Source organism: Platalea leucorodia, assembly GCF_965183815.1.
Source record: "Platalea leucorodia genome assembly, chromosome: 12".
Classification (NCBI taxonomy): Eukaryota; Metazoa; Chordata; class Aves; order Pelecaniformes; family Threskiornithidae; genus Platalea; species Platalea leucorodia.
Window position 1 is genome coordinate 15,983,537 of NC_138834.1, and position 11,325 is coordinate 15,994,861.

The 11,325-nt window shown below is 43.2% G+C and overlaps 1 protein-coding gene across 15 annotated transcripts in view; it reads right to left on the reverse strand.

Moving 5' to 3' along the window:
- Positions 1-11,313, reverse strand: part of SPPL3 (signal peptide peptidase like 3) — a 65,932-nt gene extending 54,619 nt beyond the window's left edge. For all 15 annotated transcript variants that reach the window (XM_082324735.1, XM_082324733.1, XM_082324734.1 and 12 more), the window contains exon 1: positions 10,992-11,313. In XM_082324735.1, the coding sequence (XP_082180861.1) occupies positions 10,992-11,014 (23 nt within the window). In that variant the 5' untranslated portion in view covers positions 11,015-11,313. The remainder of the gene's footprint in view (positions 1-10,991) is intronic.
- Positions 11,314-11,325: the final 12 nt, after the last annotated feature.

The following is an 11,325-nucleotide window of genomic DNA, read 5'->3' on the forward strand; positions in this document are numbered from 1 at the left end:
AAGTCCCCTCAGATTTGCAGGATATCGATCCGAACGCTGCATTGCTTCCTAGACAAAATGCAACTTTCCATCCCAGTACAAAAAATACTATTTCTCATTTCTAGGTTTAACTTCCACAGCGATTCCCATACTTAAGTTACAAATATGCAGAATATTTTGATTCTCGCTAATTTTTTTTAAGATATCAAAATGTGGTAGGCTATCTAATCAGAAAAAAGGTTGCCTGTTTTTATCACTAAAGAGAAGTGGATGTTATCTCATCTATATTGACTCTACTGTTGACTTAAAAAACAAAACAAAACAAAACCATACCTTATACCTTTGATATTTAGGCCAGTATTTTACTGATTATGTGCTTGGAAATCCAAACTCTTTAGCAATGTATTCAGAAGTCAGATCAAACAAATAAAACTAACGACTAATAGTTTAATCAAAGCATTTAACAACCAGGCCTTGCAATCAACAAGCCAAAACCAGAGTCAAATTGATCAATATGACCTTGTCATACAGAAAGAAAAGCTCTGAGTGCTATTGATGAGTTGACTTACCCACACAGCACAGCATTACGATAGATACTTTATCATGACGTGCCTGGGTAGAATTAAACACTACTTTCATAAAAATTCCATAAAAGAGTAAGTTAACACCACTAGCACCAAACTACAAATCTTCAGTGACCACCTTCAAAGCACATGAGTCAAAGCTACAGAGTAGCCAGTCCATCTGGCCAGAGTTAAGCGGCTTTCATCATGCCCGGTCTGCATCGAGACAAAATAATGTTGTCAGATGATGGCTGATGAGATTCTGACGCGAACGTGACTATTCACAACTGCACAAAGTGAAGAGAGGGGATTCGGCTGGCATGAAAGTACAAAATGCAGCCCACCCAAACAGGCACCCTGGGTTTGCTATCTCCAATTAGGAGAGAGGCAAACTCAAGAAAAGGTCTGGATAGCAACAAATACGGCCACTATTTTACAGATAAACACACCGCGTACATGAGAGACGTCGTCCTGTGACAGGCTGGACAGGGCCTGATCGCTGCCTTACAACCTGCGTGCAAGAGAAGCACGGTATATCAGCACACTGGAGCGTCAGGCTTAAGGTAGCAGCTTCAGTTTCAGGTGCAAAAAAAACAGGTAGCAGAAGAACAGATGGAGGCTGTTTTCAACAAATCCTAGCCCAAATCTCTAAAAACCTTTGTTTGTGACAACAACAAAAAGTAGACACATTCTGTGGAGAGGGTGCTTTGGGATTCTTATGAAACTTCTTCCAGTAAAGCACCCTGCAGAGCAGTATTTCTGGTTTATAGCAGACTTTTTTCATCTTTTGATTTAGCTTTAAGGTAGCTCTTTTTATGTTCCATCTGCAAAAACAGAACAAAATAAAGAGAAAGGTAACTAGCTGGAAAACTAACATTGGGGTTCTTGTAAGGCACTTAAGTATGATAAAGAGGTTCCTTCTGTTCTGTACCATCTGTAACTCCTTACAGCTGCATCTGCTTTAGAAGTAGTCAAGTTAGCAGAAAATTTTTAAAAATCCAGCTCTTCACTACTTAGCTTTAAAGTTTTTTTTTTTTCCTCTCGAAAAAGGAAAATCTCTTTAAACTATTTTCAACATAAAGCTCAGTTAGATTCTACTCTTCATCTTCAAAACCCTACAGAGATCCTAATATCCCCACTAGAGCTTTTAGCCCTTCGTGGTAACTTCTCAGAGCAGCTATCCAAGTGAAGGTCCAGGATCAGCCACCTCAAGAAAAGAGTTTGCAGAGCAGATAATCTTTCCTGCAGCAAACAGACCGCCAATCTGAACTTCTAAAAAGGACCAGAATGACCTTGCGCCATCAAACCTAGAAAGCAAGACACAGACATACCTTACCTCAGCAGTCCGCAGCACAGGCTGCAGCAATCCATATAATCCAGCTCTGTTTGCCTCCTGCTATGTCACCAACCTCACCTTTAGCTAACAGTCACCTGGAAAATGGACTTCCCGTTGACTAAATAAGTCAAAGTTATGCTACGCCTATTTTATCTTGCCAAATGGGTCTGACACAGATGATGGTGACATAAATCACAACTGTAGCCTTCAAAGTGGTAAATTTATACTAGTAAAAATAGTCCTTTGTATAACAACATCATATTCAGCTTTGGTCTCATACATCTAACATATCTGTACCAATGGCTGGTTGGTCCTAATTATAATGATTATTCAGAATTCATTGTTGAATTTCTACCTGCTACAGAAGTTTCCAAATAAATTTAAATCAAGTTTTAAATTGGAGCTAGCTATCCAACAGAAGAAGGGATGGCAGATTGCTAAGTGCCACAGACACCAGAACAGACAGGCAGAAGGGAGAGCCATAACTCAGCCCCTGTGTCCACCTCTGTCCTGCTAATCGCACTACCGCACAGCTCCAACATTTTGCAATGCTCGCTCTTGCCCAAGCTATGCTATCTCAAGTGGAGAAAACTGAGCTTATTAATCCAAGTAACTACTGAAATTAAAATAAACCCTGAGGATATACGCTTGCTACTAGCTTAACCTGTGTGGAGAAACCCCCTGCAAAACTATCTGTGCGTCTCTGCTGCAGAGACAGGTGCACCACATTTACCTGCTGAGACCACTTGATTTTTTGTACCACCTGAAACTGGGCTGTACCATGAGCCCATCTGTTCAGTGCTTTTGCTCTTTTAGCGTGAAGTTGCTATTTGTGGTACTACTGACATCAGCAAATGGTGTAAGCAAAGAGTTCCCTAACTTCTGTGATTCAGTGGAACACTACCCACTCTTAACATTGCTATTCATCTCTGTAAACTTCTGCCAAACTTTTAAAGGTATTTAAAATTATGTACGATTGCAAATTTACTAGAAGTTATCTTCTGACTAGTCATCAGATGAACAAAAGGACTTTTTAAAGATACCTCTGTCCAAAAACAGGAGAATGAAAAAGTAAATTTGGGCTTTCAAGACAAAGTAGCAAGCAGAAAAGCACTGACCAGGTAGAACTAATCGATAGCACCAGAGGACTGGAGGGGTCTCGGCTTTAAAAGCCAGTAGTTCACACTGCACAGCACATTTTTTTTTCTTTTAGCAGCTGGACTGAAGAATAATCTAGATTCAAGTCCATTCCTGAAGATAAGCTTGCCAACTCATGCCTAAAGTTAAAGACTGTGTGTGAACAGAGGGTAGAAGCCCCTGGGTCTCCTCCTGCTTCCCCCACACTACCTCTGTCGTGAGATGCCTGCAGAAATGCAGCTGAGGCATAAAAATGGACGAGACTCATTTCACAGCCTCCAGCTACCTACCCGTGCTGCGTGGGGAGATGCTTTCTTGGGCCAAGCCTATGAACTAGCTGCAGGGAGCAAAGGAAGAACACCCAAACCTGACAGACACAGAAGGAAATACTGTTTTTCAGAAAGGAGAGAAGAAATGAGAGGTAAACACCATCATTTTCCTTTCAGATTCCACTGGTGAGGGAAAATGCTACCATATATAAACTGTAAGATATTATTATATCTCTCCAACTTCTACGTGGGCAACTTCAGCAACAAGGGAGGCATCTTAAGCAAAAGATTGTGCAACAGAGAATAATTTTCTTAGTGCGTTCTCCTCTACTTCAGGACACCAGCTGTGATGATTTTAAAAAAACTGTTCAGACATCCTGAAAAAAACAAGTCACTCCATCCTTAAACTCTGTCCTCACAAAAGCAAAGTATAAGGATAGTCTCATTTAATATATTTATTATTTTGAATACTTGCTGTCGTAGGACATTAAAAATCATAGAATCGTTTAGGTTGGAAAAGACTGTTAAGATCATCAAGTCGAACCGTTAACCCAGCACTGCCAAGCCCACCACTACACCAAGCACCACATCTCTCCGTCTTTTAAATCCCTCCAGGGATGGGGACTCAGCCCCTTCCCTGGGCAGCCTGTTCAGCGCCTGACAGCCCTTTCGGTGAAGAAGTTTTTTCTAATATCATGTTCTGGTTTAACTGATTAGTTATCAGTTACAGAATACCTTTCCAAAAAGTCAGCAGAACATTCTTACTTTCCGACACCGCTGTCTATACCATGCCACTTAATGTGACACACAGCTACGGAGGCTATCCAAGGGAATTTGGGACCTCGGGCTTAGACCTGGCCCTGAAAAGAAATACTCAACAGAATCTAATAACAAAGATGACAGCACAACAGCTACACAATTAATCAGTTCCAGGATAATCTCATCGTGGTGGTTCTGGTGGACAGAGAGATGTTTAATGTATCACGAGATACGAGTTTCTGTAGAGATGGCCCACGAGAGGAGAACCCTGGTCTGGCAGATCAGAGTATTTCCAGCACAGACACCACTTGTAAAAGATGTAGGAGAAAAGATCATCAACGTTAGCACCCTTGGAAGAATTACAGAGAGAGAAAGGGGATCAGGAAATGTTGCAATGACACATATGCTCCATTAATCTTATTAAATCATCACCTTTCAAAGGCAGTTTGACTGCCCGGATCCAGTTCAGCTAGCACACTAGCTTGTGTTTCACTCCACTCCACTCAGCCCACAAAATTGGCTAAATCATTGCAAATTTTAATCTTAAATCAGTTACACTAAAGCAACGTAGCACCAAAAAGAAAATGCGCACGATGATTTTCTTCTACCAGTTTCAGCCTTGGTTCTTCCTGGAAACCTTACTCAGAGGTCACCAGAATTAAATTAGACTGTTTGACTAAATGGCTTGTGTGAATTATTTACTTTTAGAGTATATTATAATGCTTAGACTCATCATAAAATGTCAAAGGGCGATAAAGATGGTGGCACTTATGCCAGAGAAGTTGATACATCACGTGACTGAAATAATGAATAAAATAGCTGAGATACTAAAAGAGACCAGAATCAAGTTTGCTCTTCTTCCAAATTTTAGGAAATTGAAATCACTGCGTTTTAAAAAGCATGACACGTATTTCAAAGTACTTCTTGTAAGAAGGTTTCGTAAGTACACGTTTTTTGGCATTGTGTTTCCGTGACAAACAATTAATGACAGAGATTTCAGCACCTGAATCTAGTATTTAAAACTGCGGTATTCACCAAAACACATCTAATCTCAGAAGAATTTAATATCCTCAATTAATTTGGCCTGTCTGGTGGTCCCCAAATAATTCCTCAAATTCCAACAGCATCAGGTTGCTTAACTCATACCAAAATCCCAAAGTGCACAAAATAAGCAATTACTTTCTTGGATCACGTCCTTCAATAAAAGAAAGGGATGCTCTCAGGTTCATCGAACCTGACACAAAACACAAGAAAAGGCAGTGACATACCTAACGGCTCACCTATGACACAGGAAATCATACTCAGGTCTTCTTCTGTTTGTGGGAATTCAACCTTTCATCTCCAGAAAAGCATCCTGAACTACGCCCACAGCCTACAGCCCCTTCGGTCTTCCAAACTCCATTTTCACCAAGGCAGGAAGCGGAACGCAGGTCCCCGCCAATCCCAAATTAGCATTTGGATCATTAAGGCAGAAGGGCATGCCTGCTTCCTGGCCCAGCAAATATTTGCAGTATTCCATATGAAGTGAAACAGATTTAAAAGGACACGCAACCTCTGAGTAACACGTTGTTTGGTGATGAGAGCACTCCCCTGGAAGGTGAGAGATGCACGGTCAGAAACCCTGGGGGGTGAACTGATCTCCTATGTCCTGGAGTTCTCTAATCACGGGGTGAAAAGCAAGGAACCGTTGACTTGCGCCGCCACAGTAACATGAAAAGGCTAAAGGCAGAACGGACAGAAATCTTAATTAAAATAGGCAGTGCACACCAGCACCAAGAAAACATTGATTTAAGTTCTTCACTTTTAAATTTTTCTTGAAGAATTATTAATAGGTTAGTAAATACAGCCTTCGCATTGAAGCGGGAAATTTTTTTTCCCTTTGCTAATCAGAGTCATTATATATACTTACATTCAAGTAAACTGTAAACTTCAACTAATCCCATGCTCTTTGCCTTATTTGTCTTTCAGTCCAGAGCTGTAGAGTCCCTGCCTACATGACATACAGTCTGAGACAGCAAAAGCCAGAGGGAGGATAGCAAACAAGTGAAGTGAGACTGGTGCTGAAAGACAAACATATTAACTACAAACCTGATATTCTCAAATTTACTGAGGTTTAAGTCACTGTTCTGATGCCAGATACTCACGTATATTCATACAATGACATCCCTGTCCTCAGGAGGCTTCTAACAATTGTTAAAATAGAAATTTCAGTTCCTGAAAAATGTACGATTGAAGGCCAAACCTCATATTTGTACGCCAAGCTTTCATGAAAGATTTTAGACAATACACACACAACAGAATTTCATCTACATGCTTCACAATCTGTCGCCTAAAAAGTGCAATACTTTAAAAATTCAGGTGAACGATTGTTTTGTTTCTGTTGTAAACTGCCTCCCACCCTCAAAACACCCTAATTAGCCAGTTAAGGTCTCTCAACCTAAACCGAGCAAAGGAAGTAAAAAATCTTGAATGCAAAAAACAATTTTACTAGTACTTGACAAGTTCTGTCAACAAGCTGTAGCTTCTCTTACTCCCTGCCCTCCCACATACACATCTAATCCAGCCAACTAAGACTTAAAAGCACTACCTCAGTCTTCTGGAAGAGACTGTATTTTAATTCATGGCAGTAGCATGTTAAATGCTTCAATGCAACGAAAGCAAATTCTCAGACCTCCGAATCTAGAAGGACTTTTAACACCAACCGATGTGAATTCTCCCAGGAGGAAAGACGGCACTGTACATTTACGCTTATTCCAGAACCCAGTAGCTTTATTGATTACTCTGACACATCATTAGACTTAATTTCCACACCCTTTGCATTACGTAGAGAAGTTTCTAAACATATCACCATTTCACTCATCAAACATTTGATGGCTAATACAAGAATCATCCCACTGATTAAAACATTTAAGAGGGAGTTCAGTTGTTCTTAAGATTAGTGACTCAATACAGCAGCTTCTTTTTTTGTTCTTAGCTTACTCTCCCAGTCTGTCTCCTAATCACCACCCTGACAGGACACGCACGCACTGGAATCCACACTGCTCTTATACAACACTCTGGGAAAGGAAAAATTAAAAATATATTTGGTTTTGGTGTAGAAATCTCCTTCTCCTTCACATATGAAGGAAGCTGTGAAAATCTTTTGTGCATTCAGAGGGGAAAAAAAGAACAAAGCAATCTCTATTGCCAGCCTGGGCAACAGTGAAAAGGGAGGGGGTGTTACATCAGGCCTTGAAAAACACTAAACACCTACTAACTGAAGATAAACAACATATGCATGCTGCTGTGCCCTCTAAAAACGATCCAGCGCAAAAACCTCCCCACAAGGTGCTAGAAATTAAGGAAAGACCAAGTATTTCACAAAGTCATGATCTAGGTCCTGCTGCTTCCACGTTCATCTGTTGTAATACTTCCATCAGCTTGGTGCCTGAAGATAAAATCACTGGCATTTACTAATCTCTTACTCATACATGTATACGTTTGTGATGGGCAAACAGCTCTTCCCATTTTTTATTCCCTCCCCTGTTGCAGCAGGAACTTTTGTCACTACCCAGTCCCATTTCCTTGCTGGAGCACAGGCAGGAAGCAAAGGGAAAACGGGTATTCCGCAGCCTCCCTCCTCTCCCAATCCATTCCACTCGCAGGAAATTAATTTCAGCTCTCATTTAATCTAGAAAATCATGAGCAACCTTGCGATGCAGCAGTCATGTCCCTCTGTGGCTTGCAGATTTGAGTAACAGCAGCATAATACATAGCTCTCACAACTTCCTTCTGTTATTGCAGGTACTTGACAAAGAAAGTTTCTCTACTCACTACTGACAAGCATTTTATTCAAACACCCTTTTTTTTTTTTTTTTTTTTTTTAAGAAGTGCATATCCTTTGAAAGAGTATTTCCATCTGGCACTTATCCCACACTTCATATTAAAATCAGTTTTTCCAGGATGACAGTATTCAGTTTCACCAGCAAAATTCTCAGTAGAGCCTCCTTTCAGGGATAACACACATATCCGAAATACTGGGTCAGCAAGACTATTTAAGACATTAAAAAAGAGTTAAATAAAAGTACCGGCGGTTATAGGTGTGGGCATTACTGAAGAAAAAAAGGAGAAGAGGTTTTTGCAAGAAATAACTCACAAGAATAGTGACAAAAGACAACTTACGCGTTAAAAATTATGAAAGGGATGGGGAAAAGCCTAAGTACTGCCTTCTTATAATATCTTAATAAAAGAAAGTAATTGCAACCAATTTCATTGGGTAATTAAAAGAAAAATATAAACCCATCTTAAAATCTCAGATTCCTATTTTGAAAATGATAAATAGAGGAAAATGAGAATTAGTTCCCATCTCTTCAAAATAACATCATTGACAGAGACATCAATCACTGAAAAAAAGCCCTATTTTGTGTAAGTGTTTGACAATGCTAACCTCCAGTAATCATAGCTTGCAAGTACATTTTTTACAAGGTACTTCTAACACATCTGAGCCAATTTAAAAAAAAAAAGAAATCAAACCCCAAATAAACCTTTATCATATCTTATGAAGCTACAGTGATTCTGTGATGCACGTTGATAGTTATGCACAAAAAGAGGCATAATCAAGCCTTACACTCCTGGACAAAAGGGAAGCACTACTGGGGCCAGGAACCAATTTACATCCCCCCAAAGACAGGTTCGTGAAACGATTTTTCTTAATGTCAAATTACGTATTTTCAAATGTCCAATAAGGTATCTGCACAGCAGCTAGACACTGCACCGAGGAACACGGAAAGTACTCGTTTTGAGAAAGCCTTTGCAACACAGAAGAAGGACCGGGTCCGGCAAACGGCGAGGATGCGATCTGCCAACTTCAAAACTGTACAACAGCACTAATTACTGGAAGCAATTCTGTACAATTCTTTTCTAGAAGTACCGGTTTCTTCAGTTGACAACATGTGCATTTTTCCTAAAAGCACTAAAGCACTAGCCAATTTTATGCTAAGCGGCATTACCATAATTAAAAATAAACAAACGCAAGATTGTTGATAGAAATGTAAGTAATTAAACATGCATCCACAGAGAAGAGCGCACAAGTTATAGAACAGGACTCCTTAGTCTGAAACTGGATTTTTGCTCTTTCCACAGCTCCCGGACAACGCTGATCATGGGTCAAAATGCAAAGTGACAGAAACCTCAAAAACATGAGGACATGTTAGTGACTATAGACACAAAATTACAGTGTTTTGAGACGTAAGCCTCATATCCTTGTTCTCTTACAACCTCAATACTGTAAGAAAGAACTACCATTCTTGTGATCTACGGAGGAAGCAGTGAAGAACAACTTAATCCCAACTTCCCTCCCCTAAAATGCACAACCTAAAGAAGAGTTAATCCTCCTCCCAGCCTCTGTTAAAAACTTTCCCCTTAGAATACCACTATGGCAAAGACACTCATTCAAAAAAGCAAGGGAGTTAAAGATCAAAATAATGTACAACTGACATTTTGTTTCATTTATTTTTTTAAAGAAAGTTGACAAATTCCGGAGTAGTGTACAAATTTATAATTTCATTCTGCAATTAAAACACGCTAAGACAATAGTTCATTCGACACATCTAATTGAACTACATTAAACTGCCTAAATCTGGACCAACATTCACTTACTGTAACAATACGTAGTTACTCCTTTAAGTCAAAGAAGTTGTCTTTTTGCTGTTGCTTTAAAGCAGAGCAGACCACTGCCTGAACTGAGCTCGTGAAACAAGATAAGAACATCTAGAAAGCAAAAGACCAATACACATATGGTTCTTGACAGAGAAGTGACAGAAGATGGGAGAAGGGGCTGCCAAAGTCTCAACATGTGGCAGAACAGAAATCCCCTTTGGGTTCCAAGTTTTGAAAATGTAATGGGAAAGATTTCCAGAACCATTCAGAACAGGAATATTCCTTGCACGTTCAATCCCTTCTCCACATTCAGCACACACCAAGGTCAAAACCTGAGACTTAACTCCTTTTTTCATATGGATATTGTAACTTTTTTCAAAAAATCTAAGAAACAACTCTGGGTGATACCACTGGAGTGGATTTAAAATGCAGTAAGAGTACCACAACTGAATTGCTGCAGTGGCCAGGTCAATAGAGCTGATGCACAGGTAAATTACTTGAGATATTTTGGTTGTGATCCGTGACAATACAAAAAAGCACAATTATATGAAGAGACCGAACTCTGTCTCTTTGATCCACTGCCAGCTAGGCCCGAGACAGTGTCAGGACACAGAAAAAAATGCCCTCTACTTCATTTGCTTCGTGTCTTCCCACAGGAACTGGTCTCTTCCTCCTCATTCTATTTCCTGTACACAGACCAAGCCTATTGTCACCAGGTGAAAACACACACGCACACGGCAGGGACCGACCGGCCAGCCCGTACCGACCTGAATCTCCCTTCAGGCAGAGAGATGACCTGCAGCCTCTCCAGCGTGAGGGCAGGTCCCGTCCCTGCCCCAGGCCCAGGGGATGGCGGGGCACCGGCCCCAGCCCGGCGGAGCCGCGGCTCACCTGGGGAGACCCCCGGGGCAGGGAAGGATGACAGCCGCGCTGAGGCTCACGGCGATCCCCTCCCACCCCCGGCGGCCGGCGGGGGGGATCCTCCCAGCCCAGCCACCCCAGCCCCTCGCCCGCACGCCGTCCCTCCTCCCTTCCCCCCGATCCCTCCGACTCAGCCGCGCTCACACCTCAGGCCGCGGCCCCTCCGCCGCCAGCTCCCCCTCGGCCCCAGCGCCCTCCGCCGCCGGCCTCCCCGCACACCCCCCGCACCTGCGGCCCCCTCCCCGCGGCGGGGACCCGCTCCTCGCCGGGCCGGCCGGAAGGAGGCCGGGCCGGAACAACTCCCCTGCGGCCGGCCCGGCCCGGCCCTCGCCGGGGCCGCTTCCCCCCCCTCCGCGGCCCGCAGCGCCCGGCCTCAGCCCCGCGGCTCACCAGGAGTAGGTCTGCTCCGCCATGGCTGCGGCTGGGCGGCCGGCCGGCTGGGCTGTGCGGGGCGGCCGGGCCCCGGGCTCCTCCTCCGCCTCCTCCTCCGCCTCCTCCTCCGCCTCGCAGGCTCCGGGGCTCAGTGGCGGCCCCGCTGCGGCTCCCGGCCCAACATGGCGGCGGCTGTGAGGAGGGAGGGGAGCGAAGGGGGGGTCCCCGCCCGGGCGGGGAGGGGATGGCGGCGAGGGCGATGGTGGTGGCGGGGAGGGCGGAGGCTCAGCAGCCGCGACGCAGGGCCGCGCTGGGGCGCCGGCTGGGCCTCATGGCCGGCGAGGCGGCGGCG